This window comes from Zingiber officinale, chromosome 6B (genome assembly GCF_018446385.1).
Source record: "Zingiber officinale cultivar Zhangliang chromosome 6B, Zo_v1.1, whole genome shotgun sequence".
NCBI classification, from domain to species: domain Eukaryota; kingdom Viridiplantae; phylum Streptophyta; class Magnoliopsida; order Zingiberales; family Zingiberaceae; genus Zingiber; species Zingiber officinale.
In genome coordinates, this window is record NC_055996.1 from 86281378 (window position 1) to 86297170 (window position 15793).

The 15793-nt window shown below is 48.9% G+C and overlaps 1 protein-coding gene across 1 annotated transcript; it reads left to right on the forward strand.

Moving 5' to 3' along the window:
* Window positions 1-284: 284 nt before the first annotated feature.
* Window positions 285-1443, forward strand: LOC121990386 (protein MOTHER of FT and TFL1 homolog 1-like). Its single transcript, XM_042544523.1, has 4 exons — window positions 285-569; window positions 679-740; window positions 818-858; window positions 1059-1443. Exons 1-4 carry the CDS (start codon window positions 375-377, stop codon window positions 1277-1279), a joined length of 519 nt encoding a protein of 172 aa, XP_042400457.1. The 5' UTR covers window positions 285-374; the 3' UTR covers window positions 1280-1443.
* Window positions 1444-15793: the final 14350 nt, after the last annotated feature.

Sequence of the window (15793 nt, forward strand, 5' to 3'; positions counted from 1 at the left end):
AAGAAAAAAAAGTTAATAATATTTTTTTCATATGTAATTACTTATATAATTTCATAATATATTTCTATTTCTATTTATCACAAAATTAATGTAATAGTAAAAGTTGGGCCTTCGGGCCTAATCTGGGCCATTCAAAAACTGGGCACCCTTGTTTTCTTCAAATGGCCATAACCCACCGGGAAGCTCGACACCTGTCCCTTTCCCCATCTCCCTCTCCACGTGTTACTTCTCGTCCATCACTAACCCTATCGGAACACAATATTTAAATAAAGTAATGTCATTCACACTATTTCCTCCTGTAAATCGCCACGCAGCGTTCTCCAGCCTCTCCTCTCCCCCTGCTGCTCCGATTCACTGATCAATCAGCTTCAGCCATGGCCGGCTACGTGGACCCCCTCGTGGTGGGTAGAGTCATCGGCGACGTGGTGGACCTCTTTGTCCCCGCCGTGAACATGACGATCCGGTTCGGGTCCAAGCACGTCAACAACGGCTGCGACGTCAAGCCTTCCCTCGCCGTCGATCCGCCCTCTGTCCAGATCGCCGGCCGCCCTCACGACCTCTTCACTTTGGTCTCCCATTAGATAATTATCTCATTATTCTGCTCTGATTATGCTGTAATTCAAGTCAAACGAAGTTCATTTTTTTTGTATATATTTTAAATTTTTTTTCTCTCCGTAGGTGATGACTGACCCCGACGCCCCCAGCCCAAGCGACCCCACGATGAGGGAATGGCTTCATTGGTATATATATAGAGCGACCTTTAAATTTTGACTAGTTATTTCTTCTGTATGGATTGATTAATTGATTGATTACTCAGGCTGGTGATGAACATCCCCGGTGGAACTGATCTTTCTCGAGGTAATTAGGATGTTGCTTCGTGAATATTTCATATTGATTATGACAGTTATACGTTGTGAAATCCGTCGCCGTCCATAACAATTGGCACGCGACACTTGTTGCGCCATGGTCCCGACAGATTGGTGTCGTGGCGCGACACCTGTCGATGAGTGCATGTCGCTGACGTAGACTTCACGCGAGTGTCGTGGTGTGTTTGGCAGGGGAGGAGGTGGTGGGGTACATGGGGCCCCGCCCGCCGGTGGGGATCCACAGGTACGTGCTGGTGCTGTTCCGGCAGAAGGGCAGGCTGCAGGAAGTGGCGGCGCCGGCGGCGAGGGGCAACTTCTGCACGCGGGCATTCGCGGCGCAGTACGACCTCGGCCTCCCGGTCGCCACAGTCTACTTCAACGCCCAGAAGGAGCCGGCCAACCGGCGCCGCTGAGGAAGGAGATCGATCGTGTATGCATGTATGTACGCCGAGAATTATTCCCCGACCTCTTTTATATTGATCGATCGAGATCTCTCTCTTCCATTTCTCCCTGTAGTTGCCTTTCTTAATAAATTTAGTGTTTAGTAGGAAGGATGCGTAGGTGTTTGGGCGTTTGTGATCTTGAATTTGGTTGAGTCTTTAATGAAAATTACTTGCCTGAATGCTCATCATAATTTACTGAAACCTGTAGTTAATTTTTTTAAATTCTCAAACTACGGACTCAAATTTTATATTTACTGGATGTAGGTACTTCTTTCAGTGTTCAGCCCTTGAACAGTTAGTCATTTAAAAGGCTCAAGATCACTTGTAATCAATTTTTTCTTCATGTGTTTAAACTTTCCATCAAAATAAAATAACTATCTTCATTTTTTGCGGCAAGTAGTTGAGCCTCCTGTATCAATAGAGTGAGAAAATTATATCGATGTTTTTTTTCACTATAATTATAATCATCATAGATGTTATTAATATTTTGACACTCACACTTAATATCTTTACGCCATCGGTCAATAACATGTGACAAAAGACGAAATCGCTCGCCCCCAGCGTTCCCGCCATCGGTCAATAACATGATTCATAGGAACCTCAATCACTTTTATTCTTATTAGCTCTTTGATCACATGTCTATATAAAATTCCCTGAAACTCAAATAGAATAACTTAAAGTTGACAACATGTCGCTCGACCGGAAGTCCACTGTCCGTATGCTCTATTGTTGGGTCGAGCGAGATAGTCATACTTTGCTGTCCGGTCGAGCGGGGTAGCCGCTCGGGCGAAGTTGAACCTTGACGGCATGCCCTGTTGTCTTGCCTAGCGGGGTAGCCGCTCGGCTCAACTTCTACGTGTCGTCTCCCTTGAGCAACCAAGCACTGCTCGGCACTGATGCCAATTGTGTTGCAGGTTGGAGCAAAGTCCACAGGAGGTCAGCAGGAGCATCACATCTCCAGCATCCATCTCTTCGACTTTCGGACAGAATTATATTGGCACCGTCTGTGGGAACTTCGCCTGATTTGGAACGTGAAGATGAACGACGCCGAAAAATTCTGTCATACTCATGACCTTGGTGGGTTTCGACGAGCATATCATATTCTCCTCACTCCACGAGTATTCGAGAGTCGAGGAATTGAGTCAGATCCTCTGTTAGTCGACAGGTCAGTTTTTTCGTTATATTTTCTCTTTTGATCATAAGATCTGTCATAGTTCCCCGATCAAAGACTCCCGTGTCAATCGGCCGGGTTATATTATATTAGAGCCCCCGGATCAATGTCGAAGATTCCCGGGCCGATCGGCCGGGTTTACATTATATTAGAGTCACGGGCTCAATGCCGAAAACTCTCCTGTCGATCGACCGAGTTTATATTATATTATATTTGAGTCACGGGTTCAATGCCGAAAACTCTCGTGTCGACCGATTGGGTTTATATTATATTATATTTGAGGCACAGGCTCAATGCCGAAGACTCCCGTGCTGATCGACCAGGTTTATATTATATTATATTTGACTCACGGGCTCAACGTTGAAGACTCCCGTATCGATCGGCCGGGTTTACATTATATTAGAGTCACAGGCTCAATGTTAAAGACTCCCTTGCCGATCGCCCGGGTTTATATTATATTTGAGTCACAGGCTCAACGTCGAAAACTCCAGTGTTGATCGGCCGAGTTTATATTATATTAGAGTCGTGGCCTCAATGTCGAAGACTCCCGTGCCGATCGGTCGAGCTTATATTATATTATATTTGAGTCACAGATTCAATGCTGAAAACTCATGTGTCGATCGGCCGAGTTTATATTATATTATATTTGAGTCACGGGCTCAATGTAGAAGACTCCTATGTCGATTAGTCGGGTTTATATTATATTATATTTGAGCCACGGGCTCAACGTCGAAGACTCCCGTGTCGATCGGCCGGGTTTACATTATATTAGAGCCACGGGCTCAATGTCGAAGACTCCCGTGCCGATTGGCCGAGTTTATATTATATTAGAATCACAGGCTCAACGTCGAAGACTCCTGTGTCGATCGACCGGGTTTACATTATATTAGAGTCACGGGCTCAATGTTGAAGACTCCCTTGCCGATCGACCGGGTTTGAGTTATATCAGAACCACGGGCTTTAAAAGTCGAGCGACGACTATAAACCCTAGAAGTCGAGCGGCGACTATAAACCCTAGAAGTAGAGCGGCGACTATAAACCCTTGAGTAAGAGACTCTCATGCCGATCGACCGGGTTTGAGTTATATTAGAGCCACGGGCTCTAGAAGTCGAGCGGCGACTATAAACCCTTGAGTCAGGACTCCCGTGCCGATCGGCCGGGTTTGAGTTATATTAGAGCCACGGGCTCTAGAAGTCGTAAACCCTTAAAGTTGAGCGGCAACTATAAACCCTTGAGTCAGAGACTCCTGTGTCGATCGATCGATTTTGAGTTATATTAGAGTCACGGGCTCTAGAAGTCGAGCGACGACTATAAACCCTTGAGTCAAAGACTCCCGTGCCGATCGGCCAGGTTTGAGTTGTATTTGAGCCATGAGCTTAGCGTTAGAAATTCTCGTGCTGACCGGTCGTGGTCGATCGGTACTGGTCACGGATCAGCATATCAGATCTCTTATGTGTTGGGACCTTGATGTCCGCTAAAGGGGGTGAATGGCGTTTCACTTAAATCGATTGCTTCCTATAATGTTAGTTCACAGCGAAAATACAAAAACAAATATTAAAAAGAGAAAGCAAACTTAACACGTTGATTTAACGTGGTTCGGAGATAAAGCTCCTACTCCACGACTGTCCGTAAGGTGGACGATCCCGATCCGTCGATGGATGACTCCCCGGAAAACCTCTGGCTAGCTCAAGCTCCTTGTCGGTGGAGAAACCTCGCCACAACATTTGAATACAAGCACATCGATCACACGAAGGCTTGGGAGACTCTAATAGGCTTTAACCAAGTCTATTTCGTCAACCATGCCCAAGCACCCCGAGCTCTATTAAATAGAGCTCGAGAGGAAAACACTAAACTGTTTTTCCGCTACCAGTCGACTGATGTATACAACAGTCGATTGATCCTGATCCGGCAGTAAGGACAGGGGACCCCCTTTGAGGGGAGTCAATGACACGTAGAGGTCAAAAGTCAAAAGGGTCAGCATGAGATCCGGCCGATCGGATAAGGGTTGGGTCGACCGGCCGAATGGGTTTGGACGGAATCAAAGACAACCCGACGGGGAGTCGGGTTTCCGACGCTCATGGTGAACAGGGTCGCCGGGCCGAGTGGGTAGCCCGCTCGGCCGAGGCGTAAAGCATCAATGTTGAAGGAACACTCTCAGCCGAGCACCCGGTCGGGCCGATGCCTACGCTCGGTCGGACCGATGCCTACGCTCGGTCGGACCGATGCCTGCCGAGTGGATGGACGCTCGGCTCGGGGAAAAAGAAGACAAGGACAAGGGGACATTGGGGAACATCTTCTGACAGCAGGCATATTCGACGACCAGGCCATACGCAGAATCGTACGACGGAAGGTTCTGCTGTCCCATCAGAGAGGTGCTCGGACTGTAGCAGTATGGTTTCAGGCATGCTCCTCTGGTAAACCTATACTAAGGTATGGTACAGGACACGTGTACGCCTCGGTAGGTGTGCATGAGCCTCCCCATAGCTCTATATAAGAGCCCTCAAACTTCACCAGAGGTACGAAATCCTTCATCTTTGGAGCCACTTCATCGTTTTCCTCTTGCCTGACTTAAGCGCCGGAGGGTCGTCGCCGGGAACCCCTTCCCAGCCCGACTTCCTTGCAGGTTCGCCGGAGATTTGTGCAGTCAGTCGAAGACAACGGAGAGCGCCACGTCCCCAGCGTCCATCAACTCAGCGTTCGGACAGGATCAAATTGGCGCCGTCTGTGGGAACGCACCTGCATCCGAGCGGAAGAGATGGACGAAGCTGGACGACCGCATACCGTGATGCTCTCCCAGGAGGAGCTCGACGCTCTAATCGAGGCAAGAGCAGCTAAGCTCGTGGAGCAACAAAAGCAGAAGGCGCAAGCCGAGCGAATGGAGCAACAAGCGACGTCAGCGTCAGGAGGGCGAGCGGAAGCACCGCCTGCCCCGGTTCCATTTCATCGGGCCATATTCCGTACGCCTCCTGAAGCCACACCAGCTAACCTTGATCGAGGATCTTCATCCGACGAGGCGCCCAGGCGAGACTACAGAAAAGGCAAGGCTCCCCGAACGGACGCCTCCCCCGAGCGAATCAACTGGTAGTTTTCAGAGGTCATCCTGCGGGACCCTCTGCCCAAGCATTATGTGCCCCCGACGATCGGGGAATACAACAGAACCACCGACCTGGACGACCATCTAGGAAAGTTCGACAACACCGCTACACTACATCAATACATAGATGGAGTGAAATGCCGGGATTAGCGCAACGTGGTTCCGGAGGCTGCCGGACGGATCCATCACCAGCTTTAAAGAGTTTCGTATCGCTTTTCTCCATCATTTTGCGAGCAGTCGGCGTTACCAGAAGACCAGTGTTAGTATATTTTCCATCAAGCAAGAGCCCAGGGAGCCACTCCGAGCTTATATCCAACGATTCAACCGAGTGGCCATGGATATTCCAACGGCCACCTCAGAAACAATGATGAATGCGTTCACGCAAGGCCTCGTGGACGGTGACTTCTTCAGTTTACTTATTCGAAAGCCGCCCCGAGACTATGATCATATGTTACACCGGGCCAATGAGTACATTAATGTGGAGGAAGCACAGGCGGCCCGAAGAAAAGAAACTCCAACTGAGCGGCTAGCCCATGCCGAGCGGAAGCCGCTCACTGGCCACCAGCCGCCCAGAGGACCGCGCACCGAAGCAGTCCACCCTCACAACGCAAGGCCCCAAGCCATCCAAGAGATAGCTGTCGAGCGGCCCAAACCAAAGAAGAAGGTATGGACCCCCATGTTTTGCTCGTTCCACCGGACCGACACGCATAACACTCGAGATTGCCGAAGTCTTCCCCTGATCGCCCACCCCGCTCCCCGGAGTGGTCGTCATTGATCGCCATCATCCGACAGGCGACAGCGACACCATGAAGCCGATCGACGGATATCCAGAAAGTCTCCTGAGCGGTATCATCCTTAGGGGCACGAGGACGATCCCCGGGTATCTAAGGAGCGGCCTAGGCCGTCCGCACGGGAGCAAGAAAATAGAAGCAACACGTCCCGGGACGAAATCAACATCATCGCTGGCGGACCGACCGGAGGTGACTCCAACAGAGCAAGGAAGGCGAGTGTCAGGCAGCTCGAGATTCATGCGGTCAGCTACAGTCAAGAACGGGCAAGCGGGCTCGAAATCAGCTTCGAGCCCAGGGACCTTGAGGGAGTCGAAGTGCCACATGACAACGCCCTCATCATCAAAGCGGTAATAGCTAACTATACTATTCACCGCATTTTCATCGATACAGACAGCTCGGTCAACATTATATTTAAAAAGGCTTTCGACCAACTGTAAATTGATCGAGCCGAGTTGCTGCCCATGGCAACCCCCCTCTACGGGTTTACGGGCAATGAAGTTCTACCGGTCGGACAAGTCCGACTAGCTATTTCGTTGGGAGAAGAGCCGCTCAGAAGGACGCAGACTGCCAACTTCGTCGTGGTCGACTCTCCCTCAGCATACAATGTTATCCTGGGGTGACCGGCGCTCAGTGAGTTCCGAGCGGTCGTCTCTACTTTCTACCAAAAAATTAAGTTCCCGGTTGAAGATAAAGTTGGAGAAGTGCGAGGAGACCAGCTGGCGGCTCGGCGATGCTACGCCGAAATGGTCCGAGCCGAAGCTAATTCCGCGCGGAAGATGCTCCGGACCGAGGTGAATGCCATAACCGAAAAACCACCCTCTTTGGTTTATGAAGAGAAAGAGGAAGTACAGATCCACCCAACCCGATTGGAGGCCACCATATTTATTGCGGCCGATCTGGAGGCAAGCCAGAAAAGGAAGTGATCAAATGTCTCCAGGGAAATTGCGACGTCTTCGTTTGGTCGACTCATGAGCTGCCGGGAATTTTGCCAAGTATAGCACAACATGAGCTTCACGTCCGACCAGATGCTTGGCCGGTGAAGCAAAGGAAGAGGGACTTTAGCGTCGAACAAAATGCCATCATCCGAGCGGAGGCCGAGAAGCTCCTGGAGGTCGGCCATATAAGGGAGGTCCAGTTCCCGAACTGGCTCGCAAATGTAGTGCTAGTCTCCAAGCCGGCAACAAGTGGAGGGTTTGCATTGATTTCCGGGATCTCAACAAAGCATGCCCAAAGGATTTTTACCCTCTGCCCCGGATTGATCAACTGGTGGACTTCACAGTCGGGTGCGAGCTGATATGCATGCTAGACGTCTATCAGGGATACCATTAGGTGTCGCTCGCCCGAGAAGATCAAGAGAAGGTCAGCTTCGTCATAGCCGACGGCACTTACTGTTACAATGTAATGCCGTTCAGACTGAAGAACGTGGGAGCAACCTACCAGCGCTTGATGAACAAAGTATTCAAGGAGCAGATCGGATGCAATTTAGAAGTGTATGTGGATGATATTCTCATCAAGTCCGTCCGAACGGCTGATCTTTTTACGGACATGGAGGAGACCTTCCAAACGCTAAGGAAGTATGGAGTCAAGTTGAACCCTCAGAAATATTTGTTCAGAGCAAAAGGCGGGCGTTTCTTGGGCTATATAGTGACCGAGCGGGGCATAGAGGCAAATCCCAGCAAGGTAAAAGCGTTGCAAGATATGGCACCCCCAAGAAATCTGGGATAACTGCATTGTCAAGATTCATCTCTAAGACTGCCGACCGGAGTCTCCCTTTTTTCAAGATCCTACGCAAAGCTACCAAGTTTCATTGGGATGAGGAATGCGATCGGGCGTTTGAGGAGTTGAAGACATACTTGAATTCCTTGCCCGTGCTAGCCAAGCCAGCTGTAGGTGAGCCACTCTGTATTTATTTATCTTCAACCGAGCAGGAAGTGGGCTCGGCATTAGTGAGGACGAGCGGTGAAGAACAACCCGTGTACTTCTTGAGCCATATTCTAAAAGATGTTGAGTCTCGCTACACTGGGCTCGAGAAGCTAGCTTTTGCTTTGGTCCTCGCCGCCCGGAGACTTCGTCCTTATTTCCTAGCACATACAATCATCGTCCGAATGAATAGCCCATTGGGAAGAGTGCTGCTAAACCCAGAAGCGTCCAGACGGCTCATCAAATGGACAACGGAGTTAAGTGAATTTGACATTCAGTATCAACCTCATTCGGCAATAAAGGCGCAGTCCTTAGTAGATTTTGTTACCGAAGTGCAAAATCCTGAGCCCGAAGCTATGTGGAAAATATTTGTGGATGGCTCGTCCACTCGGCTCGGGAGCGGGATTGGTGTGCTATTACTCTCTCCCCAAGAAGAACGGATGCGCCTATCCGTCCGACTGAACTACAGAGCCACAAATAATGAAGCAGAGTATGAGACCCTCATAGCCGGCTTGTAGGCAGCTCGGCATGTAGGAGCCGGTCGGGTGACAATCCATTCAGACTCTCAGCTGGCCACTCAGCAGCTCTCGGGCACTTTTGAGATTAACAACGCTCGGCTCAAGCTCTACGCTGAGGCCTTCGAAAAGCTCAAGACCCACTTCAGAAAAGTCATTATCCAGAAGATACCCCGAGCAGAGAACCAGGCGGCAGATGAGTTAGCTAAGCTCGCAAGTTCAATATCACCGGTCGTCATCCAGCAGCCAATTGAGCAAGTATCCTTGGTGGCGCACATTGACCGGATGGAGGGCCTCACATTCCCGAGCGATTGGAGGACAACCATTATTGAGTTTCTGCGCTCAGGTGCGACACCTTTCGATCGGGAGGAAGCCCAGCTTTTGAGAAGGAGAGTCGGCCGGTTCACGCTCGTTGGAGACCAACTCTACAAGAAAGCTTTCTCCCGCCCACTTTTGAAATGTGTAAGCTCGGAGGACGCGGAGTACATCCTACAGGAGGTGCATCAAGGATCTTGCGGAGGGCATCCGGGCGGACGATCGCTGGCCAAGAAGATCCTGCTGGCCGGGTACTTCTGGCCAACTCTGCAAGCAGACGCCGCTCGGACCGTCGCGACGTGCCTCTCCTGCCAGAAGTACCACAATGTCTCCCACCGACCGACGGAGGAGATGAAAGCATCTACAGTATCCTGTCGTTCGATCAGTAGGGAATGGATATCGTAGGTCCGTTCCCTATGGCGACCGATCAGCGGAAGTTTCTACTAGTGGCGGTCGACTACTTTTCCAAATGGGTGGAGGTCGAGTCACTGGCTAAGATCACCTAGCAGATGGTCAAAAGGTTCATCTGGCAGCATATAATCTGCCGGTTCGACATTCCTCGCCGGCTCATATCTGATAACGGGCGACAGTTCGTCGGGAAGCAGCTCGAAGAATGGTGCAAAAGTTATGGCATCGAACAACACTTCACGTCCGTGGCGTACCCCCAAAGTAATGGTCAAGCCAAAGTAGCCAACCGGGAGATCCTTCGCATTCTTCGGGCTCGGCTCGACCATATGGGAGGAAGCTGGGTGGACGAGCTACCGGGCGTCCTATGGGCTATCCGCACGACCCCAAAGGAGGGAACGGGCGTCACGCCATTCCATTTAGTGTACGGCGGCGAAGCAGTTATCCCAATTGAAGTCGACGTAGAGTCCATCTGGATCCAGAACTATGATGATGACAATGCCGAGCGGAGGAACATGGAGTTGGACTTGATCGAGGAAGAGCGAGCCAAGGCGTCCGTCCGGCTGATGGCCTACCAGTAGAGAATGAAGCAAAACTACAACCGACGCGTGATCCCTAGAGCATTCCAGGTCGGCGACCTAGTGTGGAAGAAAGTAAAGCCGGTCGGCGACGTTGGCAAGCTGGAGGCTCCTTGGGCGGGCCTCTTCAAAGTCATCGAAAAGCTCCGCTCGGGTGCCTACTATCTGAAGGATGGAGACGGACGTCAAATGGATCGACCATGGAGCGCGAACCACCTCCAGCCTTACCGGGCGGGGTGAAAGGTGCGCCAATGTAATGTATGCTGCATACTTTCCGTTCGGCTGTATACTTGAAATGCAGGAATAAAAGATCGGAAAATTAGCGCAAGTATAGGGCATCGTCAGCCGAATCGGAAGACCGTCGAGCTCCGACGTTAAATATCGAGAGTCGCACCGGTGACTATAAATCCTCCGGGTGGAAGACCATCGAGCTCCGACGTTAAATATCAAGAGTCGAACCGACGACTATAAACCCTCCGGCCGGAAGACCGTCGAGCTCCGACGTTAAATATTGAGAGTCGAACCGGCGACTATAAACCCTCCGGCCGGAAGACCGTCGAGCTCCGACGTTAAATATCGAGAGTCGAACCGGCGACTATAAACCCTCCGGGCGGAAGACCGTCGAGCTCCGACGTTAAATATTGAGAGTTGAACCGACGACTATAAACCCTCCGGGCGGAAGGCCGTCGAGCTCCGACGTTAAATATTGAGAGTCGCACCGGCGACTATAAATCCTCCAGACGGAAGACCGTCGAGCTCCGACGTTAAATATCGAGAGTCGCACCGGCGACTATAAACCCTCCGGGCGGAAGACCGTCGAGTCGCCCCTCCGGAAGGCGTCCAGCTCAGGCGTTAAATATCGAGTCGAACGACTATAAACCCTCCGGCCGGAAGACCGTCGAGCTCCGACGTTAAATATCGAGAGTCGAACCGGCGACTATAAACCCTCCGGCCGGAAGACCGTCGAGCTCCGACGTTAAATATCGAGAGTTGCACCGACGACTATAAACCCTCCGGGCGGAAGACCGTCGAGCTCCGACGTTAAATATCGAGAGTCAAACCAGCGACTATAAACCCTCAGGCCGGAAGACCGTCGAGCTCCGACGTTAAATATCGAGAGTCGAACCGGCGACTATAAACCCTCCGGCTGGAAGACCGTCGAGTTCCGATGTTAAATATCGAGAGTCGAACCGACGACTATAAACCCTTCGGCCGGAAGACCGTCGAGCTCCGACGTTAAATATCGAGAGTCGAACCGGCGACTATAAACCCTCCAGGCGGAAGACCATCGAGCTCCGGCGTTAAATATCAAGAGTCGAACCGGTGATTATAAACCCTCCGGGCGGAAGGCCGTCTAGCTTCGACGTTAAATATCGAGAGTCGCACCGGCGACTATAAATCCTCCGGGCGGAAGACCGTCGAGCTCCGACGTTAAATATCGAGAGTCGCACCGACGACTATAAACCCTCCGGCCGGAAAACCATCGAGCTCCGACGTTAAATATCAAGAGTCGAACCGGCGACTATAAACCCCCCGGCCGGAATGAAAGACGCTTGACGATAAGCGGCAAGGGAAAGTAATGACAAGTCGTAGGCCACCTACGCCCGCTCGGGAGGCCTAGTTGGCCAAGTTGTGTGTCATAAGCCTCGACCAATCACTCACAAGCATGCAAAGTAAAAACAAAGTTGCACAAAGATATGTTTTTCATTGAAATTAGAAAAATCAAGGTCGTGCAGCCGGATTACAAAAAAGGAAGTTTTGGCCGAACGATCGAATTACAAAATGCCTTCATTCCAGGAAATCATAAAGGTCCTTTGGGATGGTGTTGAGGGGCGCCGCATAGTCTTGGGTCGGGATGCTGGCGGAGTCAGGGAGCTGAGCCTTGGACTTCAGGTAGTCCGTTGTGGTTCGAGCGGATGTGCTTCAGCCTCAGGGCTGCGACTCGGCCGGGCTCCGCCTCTTGATATTCCTTGAAGGTAATTTGGGAAGCTTCGAGAGACTCCTGCAATGTCTTCAATTCATCTTTATGTTTAATCGCCTCGGCCGAGTGGCTCGCCTTCTCGCCGTCCAGCTGCTCCATCAGCTCTTTGACCCGTTGCTCTAGGCCCCTCGCCTCGACATTTTTCTTCTCCAGATCGGAGATGGTCGTCTTCTTCCGATCGGTGGCAAGGCTTATTTTCCGGTCAAGGGATTTGACCTGTCATTCAAGTTCGGCCAGAGTATGGGCTTGGCCGGCCGTCTTCTTTTGCTCAGCCGCCAACATAGCTTGGGTCTTCTTGAGCTCTTTCTGCAGCTCGGCGTATGTGGGACCTTGGGAGTCGGACGGATCGCCCGAAGCTTTCAGCCTCTTTAACTCTTCGTCCACCATCGCCAGACGATTGGAGACAGTGATCTCCTCTACCCATCTCTTGTAAGATACCGAAAAATTTAATAATAAATGTTATTGGACGAAAAATCTTATTGGATTTTTCTGGAATTTTTAGAAATTTATCGGGATTTAAACGGAGTCCGTATGACTCGTTTTGAGGGGATAAATTTTGGGTATAGTGGAGGCCTAATTGGAATACCCAATTAAAGTGGGATTTGATTGAGGAATTAACTTAGGTTTTAATTACCTAAACCTAAGTTATATATGCTAATTAAACCTAATTTGCTTTCTTCTACCGATTCTTCCCCCAACTTCTTCCCCGATTCATTTCGTCCCAAGACTCACCAGCGATCGGTGATCTCCCTCTTCCCCTCTCGGCGTCGCCGGCGCGAGCAACCACCGGAGCGTTGAGGGGGAAGCGACTGACCGATCTTTCTTCCTCCCTCATTTTCCCCTCTTCTGCTTCCTCTCACGTGCACGGACGACCCTACGCTGACGACTTCCCCGACGATCTCATCCTCGCCGCGTCATTGGAGGAACGCTGCCGGATCTTGGAGATAAGGAGGTTATTCGGATCATATCTGGTGGAGCACTCGTCTTCTCTGCTGGTCCTTGTGCGTGGTCGACAGCGATCGGAGGGATCCGATCTAGGGCACAACAAGATTTGGGATCGCAACGCCCTCCTAGCCGATTGACCACCTTCAATCCTCCTTCTGGATTCGATCACTGGGGTATGCTCTGTATCTTCCCACTAGACGGATCGAATAGGGTGATCAATCTTGGTAAGCTTCATCTGAATTCATATGGAATCAAGATCTTGCCTTAATTGTTTCCAATTTTTGTTCTTCTTTCTGTCCTGGAATAGAGAAAGCATTGGATCAGTATGTGGTGGACCTTCCTTGTTGCCGGCCATTGCCAATTCTACTTCTTCAAGCTGTGCAGGCTTCGGGTGAGAAGGTAAGGGGCTGTTGAGGTGAGTTTTGTATTGTGGATTAGGGCTTCAACAATCCTTTGCTGTATAATGGATTTTCTGGATTGATTCTTGGAGAGAAAAGTGTGTGTATGTGCTCTTGTAGTTTTCGGACAGGGGATCATAGTGCTGTTGAGCTACTGGATTTGTTGCCATACCTCAAGGTGAGTGTTTTCTAATGATGTACCTATGATATTCTCATTACTATGATGCTAAATTAGGTTTTCTAAGGAATCTAGGGTTTTATGCTTGCTTAGATTATAAATGGTGAGTAGATGTATTGATTTAACTCATATTGATATTAGATTATGGATTTTTGGATTGGATGAGTTATGGGTTGGATAATTGAAGCATGTTAACAAGAAGAGTTAACTAATTGAATTGGATTAATTCATGAGGAGTTTTGATTGGATTAATTGATGATTGTGGATTATGTTTGGTTTAGAAGGAGTTGGATTAAGGATGGATTTAATATCGTATTAGATTTGGATCATTAGGTGGAGTTAAACATGATCGTTATTGGTATGTGTTGGATTGATTAAGGATTGTTTGGAGGATTAATCAGAGATCAGATTTAGTTGGAGTGATCCTAGTTGGGTTAAGGATTTTATTTAGCTATTTAATCATATGAATTTAGCTAAATGAAATATATGTATTTATTTATGCAGGACTTTGATATGAGATGTTCATTTCGATATGGGCGGTTCTATTGATACGAGATATATCAAGGCGGGTATTTCTTCCTTGACCTCTATGTAGATTTTCTTATACTTAGTGCATGGTTATTATTTGATGAATTAGACTGCTTTATCTTATATCATGACCGGTTTCTGTTTTTCCTGCATGATACTTATGCTTGACCCTTGTGATGATCTATTCAAATCATATACAGTCTCTACTCTTGATATCTACTCTGTTGTGATTACACGTGTAGAGTATGTCTTGTAGGGATTGTCGGGTTGTTGGTATTACCATGCTGATCGGGTATATGATGTGGACTATACATAGGTGGGTATGTGTTATAGGAGTCATCTTGTTGACCGTGCATTTGCATGTTGTATGTACACACGTATTTGTCATGTACTTTTGGAGGAGTTGTGTTGATTGTATGTTTGAGGTGTATACACATGTCTGTTGTGTTTTTACTAGAGGATACATGTTGATTGTACTTATATTTTGTGTACATGTGTCTGGTGGGATTATTGGAGATTTTTGGTTGATTATACATATGTAGTGTGTACATATGTTTGGTGGGATACGTGGAGGTATCATGACGATTATACTCTTTTTGGAGGTATTTATGAGGTTTGGGGTTGTTGCATGGATGATGATTATATATATATATCATGTTCATCATTCATTGCATCTGATGACAATGATCTCCCTTGTGGTTGAGAGAGTCATCAGTTGGTTTGGGAATAACACCGCACACTCGGCCACTCATGGGTAGTGGTAGCTGGAGCAGTTGCTGCTAGTCCTGTCGTGCCACCCGCTCATGAGGTTTTTGTGAGATCCGGCGTTGTGAGCAGTCAGGGACCCTGATACTATGTAGCTAGATAGTTACTAGTGGACTGTCCGCCTCGACCACTATATAGTGGGCTGGAGGGTAGTACCGTCGTCACAGACCCAAGCCTCTCGGCCATACAGGGGTCGTGGTATCTGGAGAGGTGGCGGGGGTGACCATGGAGCATGCATGCACTTTTGCATATGATGCGCGGTGCATCTGGGGGGATTTATTTGCATACATGCCTAGTAGATACTAGTTGCATGTGATTGTGATATGTTGCACTTGTTTGAGATATGATTGTTGCATATGGTTGTCATGCTGCATACATGTCATTTATTTTACATGTATATGCAGTCGTATTTATATTGCACAGGTGTCACAGGTATATCTATTGCAGATTCAGTGAGTTTACTGATCTTTGTACCTTGTGTCGATTCTAGATTGAGTATGTATATGTCATTATGTTAGTTGTGGTTTGTACAGTTTATATGTCAGGTTATTACGTTAGGTATGTTCAGATGCATTGATTAGGATAGTATGATCATGTTCTTTATTTCCCTACTGAGACTGTACACTTGTGATCTCCATGTTTGTTTATGGACCATGCACTATCTTTTCTATTACCCGCTGAGTTACCTATACTCACCACCGCATGCATACATTTATGTTTTCAGGTAGCTTGTAGATGGTTGGTGTCGCTCGGAGTATCCTGTCTGTCGGGCCCTACGTCACATCCGAAGACCGTGCTTGTTTTCTTTTGTATGCCTTTTTATTATTTTTGGCATTGTATTTATGTGTAGCCATGTGGCTATCTTATGATTTTGGTGTTGTATTTGTGTTTAAGCCGTGC